This window comes from Neurospora tetraspora, assembly GCF_033439725.1.
Source record: "Neurospora tetraspora strain CBS 560.94 chromosome Unknown B0H65scaffold_3, whole genome shotgun sequence".
Taxonomy (NCBI): Eukaryota; Fungi; Ascomycota; class Sordariomycetes; order Sordariales; family Sordariaceae; genus Neurospora; species Neurospora tetraspora.
In genome coordinates, this window is record NW_026944385.1 from 2,473,140 (window position 1) to 2,492,811 (window position 19,672).

The following is a 19,672-nucleotide window of genomic DNA, read 5'->3' on the forward strand; positions in this document are numbered from 1 at the left end:
TCGTTCTCCCCCTCAGTCGTTGTCTTCGTCTTCGTTTCGGCACAAAACTAAGGTCGAACGACCAGTTTTCGCTTATTTCTTGCTCTTGCCCTGCGTGAGTCTCTCCTGGAAGCGAGACAAGTGGTAGTTGATGGTGTTGTTGGGCTTGGGCGCAGGCTTGGGCGCGTCCATGCACGCGCGCAGGGCGTTCTCGACCGTGGCGCAACCGGCCGAGTTGTAACCGGCGGAAGCCCAGCAAGCTTGTTTTCGGGAGTCAGTTAGTTGGGTGGCTCGTCTAGAAGGGAGCTTTGGAAGCAAGCGGAGGTGGTAGACAGATTGGACAGATAGAGGAAGGGCGCATACCCAGAACCGAGGACATGACGGCGATGCAAGGGTTCTCCTCGGCCTTGTTGGCCTGGCGAACGCGCAGCTGCTTCAGCGGCGGCAGACGGATGGGCTTGTTGGGCATTTTGACGGCGTTGTTTTGACGTTATCGGAGGTGGACGGAGACACGGGGCAATGACCGGGAGACAATCGGGTTGCGGGGGTGTCCGTTACGGTGCTCGAATAACCGGGGGATTTCCACTTCCGTGTTCCGTACCTGTCTGGCAGGAGCTCTCGCTGCGGGTGCCGTGTGCGCCGGCCGGCTTTCCGTTCGTTGCGCGCAGGGTCCCCGCTGGGGAAAGATTTCGGGATCACGTGGAGATAAGGTGGGTGCAGTGACAGAGCGGCATCAGGCAGGCACGCAGTCGAGTCGAGGCACCTCACAGCTTTCTCGCGGCAGAGGCGTCAGGCCGCGTGGGGTAAAAACGCAGGTGGAGCATTCCTTCTTGGCAGACCTGTAGCTTCAGATTTGGTGCAAGATGATTGGCTAATGGCTGGGCATGTAAACAATGTTTCTGGTGCGACCCCATCTTTTTGGTTGAGGGATTGGACTTTGGATGTTCACCTTCTCGTGTCTTCGCGATTTGTTGCTTCTCGACTTTCCACCCCCGGCCTTCCATTTTGTGCAAAACACACGCGACACCTTCTTTCCAGGTCCTTTTCGGTACCCACGACGACTTACGACGAATACCCATTGCATTGTTGGCAGAGCATAGCTTTCGGCGCGTATTTGGTTGCTGTTCTTGCAAAACACTTTTTTCCTGCTTTTTTTCAAAGCGACCTTTGTTTACATCGGGACTACATTGCAGCCGCCGCCGCCTCCTGTCCCAGCAACGCGACAACAACGGTTATCCTGCATACCTTAGTAGCTCAACACAATACACTACACTACACTACACTATACACCAACACATAGCACACAAGACGTCGCCGCATGACGGGGACACCAATTGCGACAATGGTGGACTTTACGGGCGGCGCCTTGAACGCTGCCATTCTCCATGAGACTCCCATCTTCACATTTTCCAAAGAGTATGTCTACTGCCTCTGCTATCATATTGCATGGATGATGACTTACCGCGCATGTGTCTTGTTGCAGGCGACCATTTCTCGCAGCTGACTTCCTAGCACCTCCGCATATCGCCTCTCCCAAAGCATGGCAGCGCGTCCCCGTTATTGCTCTCCGCCGCTGCGGCCCGCGCCAAATCTGGAAGCGCGTTGGTGGTCTGGTTATTCCTCCACCCGTCGACCCCGCCTTCGTAGAGCTCGACAGTCGAGGCCGAGGACAGCGAAAACGCGCGCGCAGCGAACGATACGTACCGACCTTTGCCAACTACAATGTCGACGAGAGATACTATACCGCCCACGACGGAACCCCTGACCTGGCCGAGGCAAGAGCCTACCTTTCGGCAGCAGCAAGCTATTTGGCCAGGGAAGCACCCGATCCTCGACTCGTTGCCAAGATCCTAGCCCGACGCGCCACCTATCCCGATGACCGCCTCAATTACGTCCCCAGGAAGCGACACAATTCGCGCTGGCCCCTCCAGCGACTGACGAACCCTACACGCATGCTGGCGGAAATGCAGCCATACATGGAGCTCAATGTCCCAGCAGAACCAGAGACGGTCGAACCGGCGCATCACATCCAGGGCAAGCAATTGATGAGACGATCGACACGTCGCGCTAGCAGCCGCCTGTCACTCATCCCATCGGAGGAATCGCCCAGCAAGATGGACTTTTCACCTATTAAACCGCCACTGTCCCGCGCCCCATCACCAGTCAAGCGGTCGCCCACAAAGCTATCGTCCCCGAGAAAGGTCGCCGAGTCGCCACTACGAAAGTTCAGGGTCACTGCCACTCCTACAAAAGTCATGCTCAAACCGTCGAGGTCCAGTCTGTCAGCGCAAACCCCCCTCAAGTCTACACCTCTCAAGTCTACGCCCATCCGACCAGCAAGCGTGTCCGAATCCGACAGCGAGGTTACCCCTGCCCATCTCCTTCACCTATCGCCTTTACTCTTCGACCAGCCCATCCCAGAGACACCGTCAGTTCCAGAACATGAGAACAGGAGACGCATTTCGCTGCTTTCGGCAAGGAGAAGTGACCATCGCCCCAGCTTCATTACTAGGCTTCTCAAAGAGTTTGAGCGCGACGCCCCAGAACGACGCCACAGCTTCAGCTTGGCAGTCCAAGCTGTTGCGGATGCCACCATCACCAGTCGTCGGAATTCGGTTGACCCCTCCTGCATTGGCTCTGAAGACGCTGCTGCGCGGGAGAACACGGAGGACACCCAGGAGCAGCCTGTTGAGCAGGAGCCGGTGCCACCTGCGCCGTCGCGGACATTAGAGGTTGACGTCGGGACGAACCTGGATATCTTCGGTCATCGGAGGAACAATGTCCAGCCGTGGGCCCAAACCCCAACCCCAACTCGATCTGCGCAAATACCTATCGAGGAACCCACAGTTGCGTCGCCTTCAAAGGCCGTTGATGGCGTTTCTCTACGTCGCGTTGAGCCGGTTGGATCTGCACCTGCAACTCCTTCAATAGCGGCCATCAATATCCCCGGGGATGTGACAAACAGCGAGAACGATGCAAACTTGCCCCTTGCACAGGCATCCAGGGACCCTAGCCCTGAGCCTATCTCTCCTGACCAACAACCCGAGCGGAAAGAGTCCCCCGCACCACTCGTTGTTGAGGAACCAACCAACACAGAAATTGAGCCCAATGATGGCTTTGAGCCCTTGCATCCCGAAGGATTATCGACCATTCTTGAGGAAGATTCTGTCCTAGAGGCATTTACTCCTGTCAAACATCACAACCTGCCCACCAGATCGTCGCCAATGAAGCCTTCGAGCCCAACGCCTCTTGGCCAGGTAAATCTTGGAACGCCTGGTGTTGGCGCATCCTCTCCCGCTGTCATTCACCAGGAGGGCGCTTCTCTATTTGTACAAGAGCTTCCCAGTGAGGCGCCTTCTAGCCCAACACCTGTCCGACGGGCAACGCCTGAGAAGTTCGGTTTCGGCGTGCAGCCGTCTGCTATTTCTCATCGGCGCTACTCTGCGGCGCATAAACTACTCATCGAGGCACCATCGGCACCAAGCGCTGAGAAATCTACTATCGGAGCGTCATCTCCTGCTGCCTCCCAGCAGGAAATTATCGCCACTGAAGAAAAGCCTGAAGAGATGCCTTCAGAAATTGAGGCGGCCCGTGGAACCACCCCAGAGAACGATGGCGATGACGCCTCGCCTGCTATCGTTGCCGATCATGATGACAAGGGTTCCGATGAAGCCCCGCAGAACATGGCATCTAGCCCAGCACCTGTTCGTCAGGCAACTCCTGAAACACTTGGGATGAGCGCCTCGCCTGTTGTCTTCTCTCACAAAGAAAGCACCACTCAAGACGAGACTGTTGAGGAAAAGACATCTAGTCCAACGTCTCCTCGCCAAGTGTCGCCCGAAATCACGAATACCAACGTCTCCTGCTCTGCTGTCAGTGACGATGGCAATATCAACCGCCCCTCTGAGAATGCAGTCGCTCCTTCGAGTCCCATCCAACAGGCAAACCCCTTACCGTTGGTCGCTGACCAAGATACCAGTACTGTTGAGGCCGAATCTCCCCGTCCAGCCACACCCGTGACCTCGAATACTGAGGCACCGGTTTCTCCCGCCGCCGGTATAAAAGACAGCACTCCGGAAGAGGCACCTGAAGATACGCCGGCCACCCCTGCATCGGCATCCTCAATGCGATCCAACCCCTCTGCAGGCCTTATGAATACTGAGGAGCATAAAGAAGAGCCAGCGCCACGCGAGAGCTCGATAATTGATGAAAAAGATGATTCTGCTCACCCAATTGAGCCTAACGGTCCCTGCCACAATGTAAAGGAAGAGGACCCTAGGCTGCCAAGTCCCGAACCGGTTTTGGGTCCTGAGGAGCAATCCTCATCCAATGGTGAAATCACATCCGAGGATGCCCTTACATTGCTCGAAAACCACGTTGTTGCGACGGAAGATGCCATGGCTGAGTCTCATTCGTCGCCCCAGAGTGGTGATGTGGGAGACAATGGAGAGACTGATTCGTCGGCTTCCTTTGTCGACTCCTTTGTCCCAACGGACAAGGATGCCAACGAGCTTACTGTTCCGCCTGCTGAGGATAAAGAGGATGAGACCTCCGACACATCATCGGTTATGGAACAAGATGACTCTGCTGACCGTTCAATGTCTGCTGAACCACCCACTATTGACGAAGTATTACCCCCCTGCGCAGATGCGCTTGAGGAATCCAGCACCTCCCAGATCCGTGACTCAACTCCCGAAGAGGAGAGTGATCTCATAGAAACCGCACCTACTGAGTCTGAAGACGTCAGTAATACCCTGGAAGATTCCTCAGAAAGCGCGACATCGTCTCCTGGCGACTCCGACGACGCCAACAGCGGCGACGAAATCGAGGTTGTGGAACAAGTTCAGGCGGAGGACTCATTGATGAGCGACGATGAGGACGACGTGTCTTTGATTGCCGAGCAACCCCTCCGTGTCGAAAACGACACCCTGTCCTTGCGGTCTCTGCACGAAGAATCCGAGACGGATATGATCCGGAAGTTCATCAGCAAAGTCGCCGCCGATAAGAGTGCCAAAGCAGCCGCTGCAGCTGAATTCGAAAACAGAAGTCCACCCAAGGGCGATTCTGGCTCCCCCGCTGAGGAATCCGAAACTCCTCCCAAGAGGACGCCCCTTAGCGAGAAGAGCCCTAATAGCCCTAGTCCAACTAAAAAGCGTAAGCTTGACGAGCTGAGCAATGAGCCCAGCAAGGAGGAGTCCCCCAAGACGTCTGGAGAGAGCCCTGTCACTCGGACTGTGAAGCGTCGGAAGGCGTTGGTTGAGAGCTCCCCACCTCCTGCTGAGGGTGACGATTCGGAAGGTGCTCCTCGCCGGTCTTCGCGCCAACGCAAGACCCTCATCAACCTCAAATCGGCACCGTCCGCCAACTCGATCGCTAAATCCACTATACCAGTGCGCATGCCCGGGATGGAGATGATGGATACGGTTAGAGCGCGTAACGAGCAGAAGGACAATGCTGCCGTCACAAGATACAATACTCGGAAAAACAAGGGCAGCGCTTTGTTCCCACAGATCGTGCTCAAGAAGATGGAAAAGATGAAGAAGCAAGGGAAGGAATACGTCTACAGCTCTAGCTCCGTTGACTCCAACAGCGACAAAGCGACAGAGACTGAGAAGAAAAAGAAGAACAAGGGGGTTCGATGGGCAGAAACTCTGGCTAGGTTCCAGGATGATGAAGCATCGGCGCCCGTTAACTCCAAGACCCGGGCTCTTTCCAGCTCCCTCCTCGCCGATGTCCTCAAGGCAGATGCCGCCCTTGATGACGATATCGATGAGCTCGCTGATGAGCCAATAGTAAGCTCTAAGAAGGTCTCCACTCACAGGGTGCTCAAATCAAAGAGCCAGGTAGTTAAGAGCAGGACCGATTCAGCTTCGGAGCCGGCCACCTCTAAACCCTCCATCCCCGAGCCCAAGAAGGTCGCGACTCCGACACCGACCCCAACAACGAGGCGGACTGCTGCCGCCCCGCCCATTACCGCTCCCGCCCCGCCCATTACCGCTCCCGCCCCTACCCCGACAACAAAAGTACTACCAGCACCGACACCAAAATCCACCACCTCGATCTCCAAGGTCACCGCCCCACCCAAGCGCGCCACCCGCTCCGGCAAGTCACTTGTCCCGACACCTATCAAGATGACAGCCACCACGAAGCCGAAGACTACGGTTCCCGCCGCCCCGCCACCGCCTCCCCCTGCCCCCCATCGTGGTCCCGGCAGGCCGAGGCTATCCCCGGCGTCGACGACGACAACCTCCACCCCTCACAAAGTCACCAAAACCAGAGCCGAACCTGCCGCGACCAGCAAGACGGTCGTTACTGCTGCTGCTAGACGGGCGAGTCGGGTTGCTGCGGGGCTGGGGATGAGTGTTAATGGGACGCCGGCGCCCAAGAGGAGGGGGAGGAGTGCTTCGTGAATGAGCGAGTGAGCGGCTTGTGGCTTATTTTCTGTCTCAGCATGGGTGTTCGAGAGTCTTGTTAAGGAAGCGTATGTTTATGGTGCTTTGAAGCTGTCAAGAGGGTTTTCCCATAGGCTGGCCTCCGCGGCCGGACTGAGATGTCGAGTGTGAAGAGTTGAGAGATGCAATCTCTCATTGTCCAAGTAATTTGAGTAAGCCGAGCCAGGTTGAGCCGGCCTAACATGATTTGCTTTTTATACGGAGTAGGAAGGAGTCACAGCATAGCATGGCATGGCATGGCGTGTTATGGTACGGGATACGGTATTGGGGCATGATGGATATGGCTATGGATAGATACCACTGCTGGAGTGCTGGAGTGCACTCATGAAACGAAGCGATGAATGATACCGAATGTATTCTTGAGCTTGAATGTCCGTTTTCCTTCAAGGACGTGTTGGGTGTCCTTTACAAGTACTGTTGATTGTTCCTTCGATGTGAGATAGGCTGATATGGTTTAACAGACGGGTGGAGGAAAGGTATAGAACTTTGCTTCTTTGCGTGCTCAGCAGCGGTCCGGTCCGGTCAAGCGTGGGAAACGGGCAACCGAGAAGGAGTTAAAAGGATAAAAATAGCACCAGTGTGGCTTTGACATAAAAGACCAACTTCCTACGATCGGGTTTTCGGTGTCACTTGCAATAATGATGCTCAGAGTGGTAGAGTTCCTTGTTCTGTTCAACGTAGTTGAAGTGTATAGCGAAACTGCCCTGTAAAAACAAGATTTCGAGTAATGACGTAGATAGAAAGAAACCTGTGCCAAGGGACCAAATCCTGCCCTTTAAAGCAAAGTAGTTAGTTAAGTTAGTCTTGTTGTCGAAATTCTAACCTGAGTCCTGGAGTGCACCAAAAAAAAAAAAAAAAAAGTAGATGGCTAACTAGATTCAGCGAGAAAAGTTGCAAAAAATATGAAAGTTGCGCCAGCCGCGAATCGAACGCGGGGCCCATCGATGGCAACGATGGATTTTACCACTAAACCACTGGCGCTTCTAATTGGATGATTGTAAAAGCGTTCAAACATACCACTTCTATGGGGTATTTTGCATACGACACGAGCTATTAGGACGATACATACCTAGATGAACTGTGACAGCGAAAAGTTTCCTGAATGATATCTTTCTTCCTCGAAAGAGTTTCGAAAGTCATAATTTTGAGCTCACTACAGAAGTTAGTTGCATGCATCTCATTTAAATGAAAGGTAAGGCGAACATTTCTCGTAGATTCTTCCTTTTCTCCATCACCCACCATACACGCTACTTTCCCAGCTTCCAAACTATCATCACACGCATCCCAAGGAAGGCAAGAGGAGCGACGAACGTACAGTGGAGATCTACCGAGTTAATAGCATACAGCAACCCTGAAGCTTAGCTGCTGTTTCCAACTTTTTTTTGACCTTCTCTTTCTCCCCTATCTTTTTCACTCAATTTGCACGCACTATATGTATAACACATGTCACCAGAACCTGTGACAATACTCACTGTCGCACATCAAAACAGGAAACTGAAACACCTCCTGCCTTCCCTCCATCCGCTCTTTCCCTTCTCTTGACACCCTCCTCCCCTTCTTTCATCCCCGCACTCCCAGCCCCAGCCCCAGTCCCCCCATTCCCCAACCCACCCAAAAAACTGGTATGCAACGAGTACAGATTCTCATCCTGATTGATCGCCTCAGCCTGGGCAAGTATGTCTTCCAAATCCTGGCCAACATCGACGTACTTGCCTCGCAGGACGTGCTTGGCAATTCCACTGGCCAGCGCCACGCAGGTCATCCCGTTGAGGTAGGGGGAATCATTGTAGAGGGTGTCGAAGGCGCTGGTGAAAGCGGAGCGAGTGGCGGCGGCGGGGAGGGTGGAGATTGAGGAGGGGGAGTATTATGCTCTTGCCCGGCCGGGCGTGTTGGTTGGGTGCTAGCGATAAGACGCACGCAAGCAGTGAGGTTGATCAGCGCCGCCTTGCTTTGCTTGTGCAGTAGCCGGTGCTGTACGGGATGGTCACGGTGCCGGCTCGCGAGGCAATGTTGAGGACGCAGCCGCTGCGTTGAGACTTGAAGTGGGGAAGGAGAAGATGCATGAGATAGTAAGGGCCGTGGAGGTTCACGGCTAGCTCGTGGATGAATGCTTTGGGAGGTTGAGTGTCGAACTAGCAAAAGTAGGTAACAGAGCAGGGTCAGTTGCCATGCCCTTGGAGTTACATCCGCGAGCTGCAGGATGGGCATGCCGTCCAAGGAATACGGGGAGAAACGTACAAGACCCAAACTGTTCGCACCAGCATTGTTGGTTAGGATGTCTATCTTCCCGTGAGCCTCAAGAGTCTGAGACAGTAGGAGGAGGGTTGTTCGTTGGCCCCAACCTTCCACATGTTTCTCCAGAATCAAATCGAACTGCACAGGATCACGAAAAGTGACACTCGCCTGTTTAAGCAGATCCTCACAGCCCTTGAGCTCAGCAACATTACACTTGGTGAAGATAACATCACTAGCTCCCAGATTGAGGCATCTTTCCTTGAGTGTCGTCGGCGGTAGGGTGTTGTTATATGTCAGGACCAGTTTGGCACCAGCGACGGCGAAGGACTCGGCGAGAGCTTGACCTATAGCCCCGGCAGAGCCTTTTTCGTGGTATTAGTAAACAGATCTCAAGAAAGTTTCATTGCAATACATGAGGAATCTCTTACCAGTGTTGATAGTCACCTTGTCGAGGAGAGCGCCTCTGAATTTATTGGGGTGAATGAAGGGGTAGACATCGTTGTGAGAGCGGGGGGCGAACTGCGGCTTGATGCTTGGGCGAGGTGATTCCCACATTTCTTCGAGAGAGATTGTAGAGTAGCGTTCAATATTTGGAAATCTATGTTTCTTTTCGCTTGGGATGGATCGTGCACTGGCTTTAAAGTCAATCGATTACATCGCCAAAATCAATACAAAGTTTGGCGTCTGTTGAAAGATCCGACCCCGAGAATCCGAACGCCGGCAAGACGATGCGGGGAAGAGTCCCAACGTTGTGACCATGTACATTCAGACACGGGATCTGGCTATTATACCTGGAGGTGTGTTCTCTACATTTACCGTGAGAATTACCCGCGACGAAGGTACTTTTTGCAGCAAATACTGTACAAGTGTCGAGCACAAATGGGCTGCTTATAACCACCAACACTCCACTTCCCTACCAATTAAATCACAGCGCCAGTGGTTTAGTGGTAAAATCCATCGTTGCCATCGATGGGCCCCGCGTTCGATTCGCGGCTGGCGCAAAGATTCCTTCTTTTTTCGTTATTTTTTCCTCTACTCATCTTCCAATTTTTTTTTTTTTGCCTTCGTCGTTCTCTTTCGCATCATTCCATCTTCCAACTCTTCTTCTTTAGTTACTCGACACCCCAGCAGTACTCTTTTCCTCGCCATTATCCTTCCTTCCCTTGTATTGACCCGAGACGATATTTCACCTTTCATGGTTGGATTTGTCGAGTATTTCATCATTCTGCTTTCCGCACTTCTTTCGACTTCTATCTTGACAGTCGGACTGTGGATACAAACAAGTACTTTCTTCCCTTCGTTCCCGTTTCCCATTAATACTTTTATCTACCGTACAAAAGAAACAATATGAACATGCCATTTTCCCCACGCTGCCATACTCGCGCATACCCAAGAAATTAACAAAACGCACTTTTCTTTTCGTCCTTTTCCTCCCGTCAGAGCTTGGAAGTCTTGCGTCTCTCCTCCAGCAGCTTATTACCCAACTGCGCCATCTCGAACTTGCGCACCTTTCCGCTTCCCGTCAGTGGAACCGTGCTAGGTACGCCATCCAAGCCGAGATAGAAGACGTGCGTGGGAGCCTTGTGCTTGCCCAGCTTCCGCCTGCACCACTCGCGCACCTCCTCCGTGCTCATTGGCTGATGGCCATTCTCGAGTCCGAGGAAGGCACCGACGACTTCGCCATAGTGCTGGTCCTTGAGACCAACGACAACGGCCATGGAGACGGCCGGGTGAGCTACGAGACGCTCCTCGATCTCGAGGGGGTAGATGTTTTCGCCACCTGTGTTACCGTCGAGGTTAGCATGGGAGGAGACGTGTTGGGTTAACCGAAAGCGGTGGACGGAACATACCTCTGATGATGATATCCTTGAACCGTCCGGTAATGGAGCAGTATCCCTGCTCGTTAAAGACGGCCTCGTCACCGGTGTGCAACCACAACATGCCGGACTCATCCCTCATCATCACCTCGTTCGTCTTCTCCGAGTTGTTCCAGTATCCCGCTTGCAGCTGGTAGCCACCAATGCAAAGTTCTCCCTTGGTGCCAATAGGCACGATCTGACCATCCCTATCTACGATCTTGGCGTGGGCATGGGGCATCAGGGTGCCGACAGTGGTCAACCGTACGTCAATCGGGTCATCGGTATGCGCGTTGAAGCAGGTCGGAGACGCTTCAGTCAGTCCATAACTTGACGTAAATTCGGTCATACCGAGCTTCGAAACGAGCAATTCCATCAGGTAGCGCGGTACGGGGGCACCGGCGATGATACCTGTCCTTAGACGCAAATCGGCAGCCTTGAGATCCTTGGCTTCGGGGAGGGCGAGGATGCTGTCGAACATGGCGGGGACACCATGGACGGCGGTGCAACGTTCGTCGATGATGGCTTTGAGGGTAGCGGGGGCGTCAAACACTTCGGCTGGGTAGACAATCTTGCCGCCGTGAGTCATGACGGCCATGAGGCCAAGGACAAGACCGAAGCAGTGGAAAAGAGGTGGGGGGCAGCACAGAACGTCGTCGGGGCCAAGCTTCATGCGGTCACCGATGAAGCGCGAGTTGTTGACAATGTTGCTAATGCAAAGTCAATTGGAGGGACAGGTTTGATGAGTGCAGGAAATGGACTCACTGATGCGTGAGCATGGCCGCCTTGGGCAGGCCAGTCGTACCACTGGTGAACTGGAGGTTGCAGACCAGGTGAGGGAGGACCTTCCTCTCCATGTGATGTAGACGTTCTACGCTGACCTTGAACCCCTTCGAAAGCAACTGATCATAGGTCTGGTAACCCTCGCTATCTCCCCTAATGATTACCACCTTGGGAGCCTTGGACTTCATCTTGAGCTCGGCGAGCAGGGGCCCTTGGTCGAGGCGACCGATCTTCTTGGTGGTGAAGAGAACCTTGCAGTCTGGAAAGTGTGAGCTTGACTAGGATCGATACCGGACATGGCTGGTGCGCGGAAGAGCATACCTGAGAACTCCAAAGCATACTGAGCTTCGGTAGGGGTATAAGTGTTGTTGAGAATGACGAGGATGGCGCCTATCCTCGTGGCAGCAAAGAAGAGGGAAGCGTACTGCTCGCAGTTTCCAGCCATAATGCCCACCCTATCACCCACACGAATCCCCAATCCCAGCAAAGCGCGTGCCATAAGCTGACTTTGGTGGTTGAGCTCGTTGTACGTCCATCTTGCGCCTGTCCATGGATAAACGAGGGCTTCCTGTGTGCCGTGGTGCAGACATTGGAGGTTGAGCAACTCTCCCAGTGTGAGGTCGACCAGAGGAGGATCTGTTGGGCCGTGAAGGAGAGATGGTCTTTGAGTCTGAGGGAGAACGGCTCCCTCCTCAACGGTTGTTGGTACCAATGCTGGTGAAGACATGTTGTGTATTGTGAAATGAGATATTATTGGCCCGTTTGAAAGAGTCCAGTTGGAGGGGGAGAGTAGGAGGCAAAAGAAAAGCAAAGGGTATTAATCACTCGATAATACTGTACAATGACGGACTGGCTGGCCACCGACGACTTCAGGACGAGGCGGGACGGGATTCAAGGGTATTTGGAAGCATACCAACAAAACAGAGCAGGAAGGTTTACGTATGATGGGATGCAACCAGCAGAAAACCGGGACACATCAGCCAAGCTGCCCTAGAAGCTTCGTAGGCCCAGAACTCGTCTTCGTTTTCAACTGGTGGTGGTCAGTCATCGGCCACAGTGGGGATGGGGGGAGCTGCTCAGTTCCCACTTTGGGACACGGCGGACATGACGGATCGTCGACGAACTCGGTGATATTGCCCGATTGCGGTGCTGTCTGCTGTCTGCTGCCTCCTTGATGTTGATCTAATCAATCTGATAAGATCTTTCCTGGCACAGCCTTGTGAAGGCGAGGAGGGTCAACCTCCAATGACCTCCGGGTTCCCTTCATGGTGCTCCATCTTGAGCTGGAGTCGCAGAGTGGTGAGAAAGCCGTGAGTGACATTGACACATGTTCAACGTCCTAAATCCCGGACTGATGAAGCAACCCGGTCCTCGGCTGATGGCGGATGGCATCGTGGCATCCAGCGTTTAAGAGAGGATGGAGACAGAAATGGAGACGGAACTGGAGTCGCAAGTGGGACTTGGGACGAAGAATTTTTCAGAAAATTGGGGTCGTGGAAGAATCGACAGGGGAAAAAGGAAGGGAAGAGGCAGGAAGTGGAGAGGCTGCGTCGTTAGTTCCATCTGATAACTCAAAATGCAACGGTGAGTCGAAGCAGAGGTCGCAAAGAGACGGGAAGGATGCAATGAATGCACAGTGTTGGCCCCTCGGTAGTGTACTGCACCGGATTACATACAGGACTGCTGAAACCACACGCCGTTCAGGCACATGTCGCTTATATACATATGTAAATAACCCCTTCCCGTTTGTTGACAAAATGCCGCAAAGATCGTCCGACAGAAAAGGATCTGATAAGAATTTCGAATTTCCCTTATTGCCAAGGTTCCCCATCATCCATCCTTCCCCCCCTTCGCCGTGATGTCTCCTCCATGTTTCCATTGCCCCTCCTCCCGTCCCTCCCCTTCTTGACCTTCTCTCCCCATGCCAATTCCCGCAATGAGAAAGACACTTGTACGAGATTCATTTTCACAAAGTTTTCAAGGAAGAACAACGGGTTGAGCCCTGCAACGTTTGCCAGCTCCCCGTGCTTGTCTGTTTCGTTTATTCGGCCTCCACGGCTGTTTCGTTTCAAATGTTGCGCGGCAAGAATGCCGAGGAAGCCCACCTCCTCCGCCCCCGGACCGCTCCGAATTCGGGTGTGCCAACGAAAGTGGGACGGCAGGTGAGGGAAAAATTATCAGATCCGCCCGGACCCACTCTTTGGCGTCCGACTGGAGTAAAGTTATCAGATCCGAAGGTCAAACACGGTGCAGCACGCCATCTGCGGCCGTCACACCCACTTTCTGCTCCTTCTACGCTTTTCATTGGTTATTTTGTCCCCTTGACCACCACCAAGGGCACTACAAAGTTTCACAAACCAAGCATCGTGATGGATCACCCCCATACCCTGCCGTCTGGAACTCACCTAACCGATCATATAACACTATCGAAATGACCTCACCGGCTCAACCTCCACCCTTCGTATCCCCTGGTCCCTGGCTCGGCTTTACGTAGCACGGTAGCAGAGGAGGAAGCCGGCGTGTCTTCGTACTCCTCCTCCACCTTGGTTCCTTGAAGCCGACGGTCATCAGAGTAGCAGTATGTACCAAGTAGTATTGTCACCATCGTTTCTCTGGCTTCAGTTCTGTCCATAGCCGCTTCATCAGTCTTTCAGTCTTTCCTCCGGTTTGCCATTGCTCTTTTTCTAAAAGTGACGATACCCCGAAGTAAACAATCTTTGTTTACACACACACACACAAGACCACACAAAATGGCGTCACCAACAATCCGCCGGCTCGCCGACTATGTCGCCACTTCTGAGCCCATCCTCAAGCTCCCTCACCCCTACCAGACCTCCTACCTCGTCGTAAAGGGCGAATCCGGCGTCGCGAACTCGTACCAGCTCAAGCAACAAGACAACAAGGCCGCTCTGCCCCGTCCCCTCCACAACGACTCCCTCTTCTTCACCGAGCCCCAAGACCTCAAGTCCTCGGACAAGCCTCACATCTCCATCAACACGCCCTGGGGCCGCGCCCGCCGCTCTCCGTCCGTGGCCGTCTCGTGGAAGGAATCTACCGCTCCCACCGTCGGCCAGCTCTGGCTGATCGCCTACGTCATCTTCACCCTCCGGCCCTCCGAGGAGGCCTTCCGGCTGTCCACCTACGGCTTCGGCGCCGACAAGCTCGCCCGCCAGCTCAAGGCCGTCGGCCTAGCCATCGACCACCCGGCCCCGGCCACTCCCGAGCAACAAAAGCTCCACGGCACCGATGCCGGCAAGGAGCTCCTCCTCCTGCGCGGTGCCTTCTGGCAGGGTGCCGGCTCTCCCTTCGGCGCGCGCCCGGCCTGGGCCCCCGAAACCCTCGCCGACAGCGAGGACGGCAGCCTCGAGTCCGTCTACCCCCTGCAGGCGACCGAGTACGTCATGACCAACGAGCCCAACAGCGCGCTGTGCTGGCACCCTCGCAGGCGGGCCAAGCCCGCTCCGGGGTCCCTCATCTACAGCCGGTACATCCCGCACCTGAAGGAGAACTTTTCCATGGTGGCGCTGGACCACACCAACGCGGCGCACCTGGAGCTGTTCCACACGTGGCAGAACGACCCGCGCGTGTCGCAGGGGTGGAACGAGGAGGGCACACTGGAGCAGCACCGCGAGTACCTGCGTAAGGCGCACGAGGACCCCCATCAGATCACCGTGTTGGCGGCTTTTGATGATGTCTTTTTCGCTTACTTTGAGATTTACTGGGCCAAGGTTTGTCGTTGTTTCCTTTTTTTTCCTTTCTCGTCTCCCCTCTTGCTCTTTTTAGCTCCAACTAACACTTTCTTCTTAAAGGAGGACCGCCTAGGAGCCTACTACACCCCCGGCAACTACGACCGCGGCCGCCACTCGCTCGTCGGCGACGTGCGCTTCCGCGGCCCCCACCGCGTCTCAGCTTGGTGGTCGTCCCTCATGCACTACCTCTACCTGGACGACCCGCGCACCATGAGCGTCGTCGGCGAGCCCAAGTACACCAACAGCTCCGTCCTCATGTACGACATGATGCACGGTTTCGGCCTCGACAAGTTTGTCGACCTCCCCCACAAGCGCTCTGCCTTTGTCACATGCTCGCGAGAGCGTTTCTTCCAGCTGTGCCCGCTTGATGAGAACCAGAAGTTCCTCGGCGGTACTCACGTTGGCCTTGTTCCTAAGCTTTGAGTGGGGAGGTTAGGTGTTGCTTAGAGTTTGAACGGCTTGGGCGGCTGGATGATTGTAAAAAAAAAAGTGGTGCATCTGTTTGATCTTGGATATGTAATAGACTAATGAGGAAAATGGTCGGAAAAGTTATTTGGGAAAGGCAGTGGAACAAAAGAACGGTATTTGAATCTTGCGTCGGACTAGTTATAAATGTTGTAAAGGTGGTGATTGTCAGGGCACATGCCAAGCACTGTCTGGGACCGTGGCATTTCATCCCATCTGGACTATCATCTCATATACTTGTAAGAACCTCATCCCATCCAAATATATGCAACTTGGCTTCCTTCTTCTTCTTCTTCTTCTTCTTCTTCTTCTTCAATATCTTATAACTTTTGCCAGACCTTTTGGATGCGCCAGCCCATAATATACATGCTGCGACAGTGATCGTTCCTCTAAGCCTTGCGAAACAATCGACTCCGGCATCAAGTTTTGGCCATTGGAAAACAAAGTGTGAATCAACCCAAGAAATTCTATTCATGATTGCACTCAAAGTGTCTTACTTCATTATGACCAAGAAACTGTAGCTTCATGAAGACATCCAGTTCGTAACCAACCCAGCTATAGGTGTATATCCCCGAATCCCAGTATGTTCCCAAATTACCCATTAATTCCAAAATGCCGTCCCAATCCCGTAATATCCAAACCGTTTTAACGCCAGTGCCTTTCAGATGCTCCTAAGCCTTACCAACATCGTAACCGCCCAACCGCAAATGGTTCCAGCAAACTGTTGAAATGTCTGGTTAGTAAATCACTTTGCAACGTAAGGGTGCCGAAAGAGGGGAAACTCACTATCAAAACCCAAGTCATCACCGAAGAAGAGCTTGTTGACATCCTCGCCGGAGGACACGCCGTTTGTGGGCCAGTAGGCAACAGCCTTCTTGCCAACTGCGAGGCCAATCATGGGAGGAATCTCGTCAAGCTCAAGGTATGTAGGCTCGGTGCCGGAAACAGCCTGCTTCATGCGCATGTGAATGTTGTTGGCGGCCAGGTAGCCCATGTGCATGGCACCACCGCACCGCTTGATACCGGACCACTTGACAAGGTCACCGATGGCGAGATGATCGTCCGAGTTGGGTGTTTCGGAGGGGAAGTGGAGGCTGGGCTGGATCTTGACATAACCTTCCTCGTTGAGGACATCCCTGGGGAGGAAGGTGGTCGATGGCACACTCCTGGAAATGGCCACGATGACGGAGTCGGCCACAAGGGTGTGGCCGTTGGTGAAGTAGACCTTGTAGGCCTTGTGACCGTTATCGATGAATTCCTCGGTCTTGTCGACACGGTGGGACATGAGCACCTCAACACCTGCCTCATGGACGAGTTCCAAGCTGCGGTCCTTGACCTCATCAGGAAGAGGCTCGGCCGAGAGAAGCTTGTCACGGGAATGGATAAGAGTGACCTTCAGATCGGGACAAACGAGCTTGAGCTCGGCAGCCATCTCGATACCAACAGCACCTGTTGTTATTTATCAATCAGTAAGAGTCGCACTGGAGAAAGGGTGATGTTTTGCGGGCCAAACTCACCTCCACCTACAACAGCGACACCATGTCTGTTGGCAGTCGCGGCTTGGATGTGGTCACCAGCCTCAAAGAGATACTGCTTCCTCAGCAGGGACTGGGGCACGACAGGGAAGACTCTCCTCAAACCGGCGGCGGCAATGAGGTAATCATACTCGAGTTCTGTGGGCTCGGGACCGCTCTCACTGCCGAGAACCTTGGCGACCTTGCGCTCCTGATCGATAGACTGGACAGAGCCCCGGAGAATGCGGATGTTGTTGGGAGATTGTTGCAGGGCGGGAACGTCCTCGTACTTGACCCAGCACTTTTCGGCGTAGGACTCATCGGCAAAGGCCAATGGAGTGCCAATGAGATGGTCTTGTGGAAAGAACATGTGTTAGTGGTTGCGAACCTTGCTGAGGGCGGGCGCAAGTGGGCGCGTCTTACAGAAGCCATCTCTCTCGTCCACAACAGTAATGTCAACGGCAAAGTGAGGACCATCATGGGCAGCAGAAGTGCCGTCAAGGGTAGCCTTCTTGGCATCAGGACCGCAACGGGCAGCGCGGCCGCTGCAGATGTCTTGCAAGTTGAGGGCAGCGGAGAGACCGCCGTAAGAACCACCAACAACGAGAACCTTGAAGGGAGGCCTCGACATGGTGGCGTCGTCAATGGCAATGGAGCCCATTGTAAATCTGAGGTGTGTGTTGTGTGTGTGTGTGTGTAGGCTATGTGTAGGACCTCGTAACTGCCTATTCTGGCGACGGATTCAAGGGACTTCGATGTCAGACGGCGTGGGCTGCGTGGGTTGGGTGCGTTCCTTGGATGTGTTGGATGCATCGATCGAAGCGGAGGAAGAGGATGGCTACACAGACTGGAACTCTGGAAAGAAAGTGAGACGATGGATGTGGGAGACGGGGCAACTATGACGGGATGAATCTGGCGGCCGGAAGGAGGTCGGATGGATATGTCGGGCTCGCGCCTTCTGTCACTTTGGTCATTTTGAGCACCTTCATGGATCCTGGGGCCAGGGTAAAGAGGGTGGGTGGATCTCTTGCTTGATGTCACCACCCACGCACTCAACAGGAAGGAAGAAACGGGATGCCGGGAAAAGAGTGAACGTGAAGATATGCAACAATTGAAGGGTCGCCATCTACTGTGTAGCGCCCCCACCCACGACCCGACGGGACGAGCTAGCAGCTAGCCTGCTTCATGGGCATTTGCATCGCCTCTCTCCTGAGTGCTTATCAGATCCCCCCTTCGAGCTTCAAACTTTGAAATTGAGTCCATCATGCTGTTCGACAGGAGAAAAAGGACGGTAGAGATATGCATGCCAGTCAGTCATTGGGTACCACTTCAATGGCAAAGGGCAGAGACGGTATAAAAGTGACGACTGCTGGGAACCCCTCACACCCGGTATCGGATAGAGGCATTTTCGTAAACTTTTGTTCACCATCTGGTCCACCCCGGCGGCCCAACGCAGGTCTCTCTTCCCCACCATTCAGCGGACAATGGATCCCACTTTGGAAGCCTTGGACCGGTTTCTGGCCAACGGAATGCTGGCCTCCATTCCCACTTTGGGTGCGCTGCTTTCTGGCTGCATGCAGAAAAAGTCTTGGGTGTTGGGATGAATGCAACCGATACATGCGCCTCCATCTGATAATGCTTATCTGATCATCTGATCATCAAGAATTCCGTCCCAAGTTTTACCGAGGATAGCCAACCCGCCCGCCGTAACGGCACCGACAGGCCCCATCCCAGCATCGCAACGTTCAAACTTCTGCAAACGAAACTTTTTCGTTTTTTTCCGCATCAAAGTCTCCATCATAAGTCGAATTTCCGCAACACAATTTCAACATCCTCACAAAGCGCCAGTGGTTTAGTGGTAAAATCCATCGTTGCCATCGATGGGCCCCGCGTTCGATTCGCGGCTGGCGCATTGTTTTCGCAAGAACAACATAATATTTTTCGCATTCCTTTTTGCACCTTTTTGTTACTCCCTCCTACCGCTTTTTTTCATCCAAGTCGGATTTATCCCCACGTCATACTGGCCAATAAAGTAGTTTCGTGAGGTCTGCGTGCTACGTTACGGCGTCGACCTGCATGTTGTTCTCAGATACAATTGGCCAAATAGTGTGGGGATAAATCCGACTTGGATGAAAAAAAGCGGGTACTTCGTGAGCGGTCAAGGGGTCTGAAAAATACTTTGCTTGGAGCCAAACAGCCTTGCTTTTTGCGTTGTTGCTCGCTCCTATTTCTTATTGGAATCAATTATGTTTTTTATTACCCTTTATGTGTTTTGTCACTGTCAAATTCTGAGCACGAGAAGAGCGTTGTCGGTGCAGCGTTGTGCAGTTGTGCAGGCGAACCTTTGGCGTTTGGCCTCAGTTGTAAGCCGATGTCAGTTCTGCCTTCATAAGAAGTAATCCCAAGAACGTTTTTCAACAAGCAACGGTCCGGTGGCGAAATGGTATCGTGTGGTCCTCCTAATTCGGGAGGATAAGACTGAGGTTGTGGGTTCGAGTCCCATCCGGATCGTCCTTTTTGCTCCTGCATCTTTTGACGCATGAGTCTTTTTTGTCGATATTTTCCATTTCCCTGTTCTCTCACCTTTTTGTTCTTCATCACTTGTGGGAAATCTGTCTTGAATGAGCCTATTAGTACCA

General features: G+C 53.5%; 6 protein-coding genes and 4 non-coding genes across 10 annotated transcripts; 4 read left to right on the top strand and 6 right to left on the bottom strand.

Annotated features, from left to right (window-relative positions):
* Nucleotides 1-72: 72 nt before the first annotated feature.
* Nucleotides 73-448, bottom strand: B0H65DRAFT_423112 (mitochondrial ribosomal protein 10; the record flags this gene model as incomplete). Its single annotated transcript, XM_062824436.1, has 2 exons — nt 73-239; nt 343-448. The coding sequence occupies 2 exons, from the start codon at nt 446-448 to the stop codon at nt 73-75; spliced, it is 273 nt and encodes a 90-aa protein (XP_062683040.1).
* Nucleotides 449-7,341: 6,893 nt separating this feature from the next.
* B0H65DRAFT_t200 lies at nt 7,342-7,412 on the bottom strand. The gene has a single exon. It is a non-coding gene; the product is annotated as a tRNA-Gly (tRNA).
* Nucleotides 7,413-7,846: 434 nt separating this feature from the next.
* Nucleotides 7,847-8,279, bottom strand: B0H65DRAFT_160894 (uncharacterized protein). Its single transcript, XM_062821234.1, has one exon. The coding sequence runs from the start codon at nt 8,191-8,193 to the stop codon at nt 7,900-7,902; it is 294 nt and encodes a 97-aa protein (XP_062683041.1). The 5' UTR covers nt 8,194-8,279; the 3' UTR covers nt 7,847-7,899.
* Nucleotides 8,014-9,369, bottom strand: B0H65DRAFT_461893 (uncharacterized protein). The gene is made up of 4 exons (XM_062826618.1): nt 9,095-9,369; nt 8,774-9,028; nt 8,670-8,710; nt 8,014-8,563 (listed from the first exon to the last, which is right to left on the bottom strand). The coding sequence occupies exons 1-4, from the start codon at nt 9,219-9,221 to the stop codon at nt 8,366-8,368; spliced, it is 621 nt and encodes a 206-aa protein (XP_062683042.1). The 5' UTR covers nt 9,222-9,369; the 3' UTR covers nt 8,014-8,365.
* A 227-nt stretch (nt 9,370-9,596) lies between these two features.
* On the top strand, nt 9,597-9,667 carry B0H65DRAFT_t169. The gene has a single exon. It is a non-coding gene; the product is annotated as a tRNA-Gly (tRNA).
* Nucleotides 9,668-10,042: 375 nt separating this feature from the next.
* Nucleotides 10,043-12,139, bottom strand: B0H65DRAFT_160916 (uncharacterized protein). Its single transcript, XM_062821235.1, has 4 exons — nt 11,627-12,139; nt 11,288-11,564; nt 10,517-11,232; nt 10,043-10,446 (listed from the first exon to the last, which is right to left on the bottom strand). Exons 1-4 carry the CDS (start codon nt 12,030-12,032, stop codon nt 10,103-10,105), a joined length of 1,743 nt encoding a protein of 580 aa, XP_062683043.1. The 5' UTR covers nt 12,033-12,139; the 3' UTR covers nt 10,043-10,102.
* A 1,788-nt stretch (nt 12,140-13,927) lies between these two features.
* On the top strand, nt 13,928-15,796 carry B0H65DRAFT_160938 (acyl-CoA N-acyltransferase). The gene is made up of 2 exons (XM_062821236.1): nt 13,928-15,033; nt 15,115-15,796. Exons 1-2 carry the CDS (start codon nt 14,056-14,058, stop codon nt 15,475-15,477), a joined length of 1,341 nt encoding a protein of 446 aa, XP_062683044.1. The 5' UTR covers nt 13,928-14,055; the 3' UTR covers nt 15,478-15,796.
* A 293-nt stretch (nt 15,797-16,089) lies between these two features.
* B0H65DRAFT_160948 (putative apoptosis-inducing factor-like mitochondrion-associated inducer of death 1) lies at nt 16,090-18,007 on the bottom strand. Its single transcript, XM_062821237.1, has 4 exons — nt 17,457-18,007; nt 17,037-17,387; nt 16,306-16,968; nt 16,090-16,240 (listed from the first exon to the last, which is right to left on the bottom strand). The coding sequence occupies exons 1-4, from the start codon at nt 17,692-17,694 to the stop codon at nt 16,191-16,193; spliced, it is 1,302 nt and encodes a 433-aa protein (XP_062683045.1). The 5' UTR covers nt 17,695-18,007; the 3' UTR covers nt 16,090-16,190.
* An 867-nt stretch (nt 18,008-18,874) lies between these two features.
* On the top strand, nt 18,875-18,945 carry B0H65DRAFT_t170. The gene has a single exon. It is a non-coding gene; the product is annotated as a tRNA-Gly (tRNA).
* A 514-nt stretch (nt 18,946-19,459) lies between these two features.
* On the top strand, nt 19,460-19,544 carry B0H65DRAFT_t171. Its single transcript has one exon. It is a non-coding gene; the product is annotated as a tRNA-Arg (tRNA).
* Nucleotides 19,545-19,672: the final 128 nt, after the last annotated feature.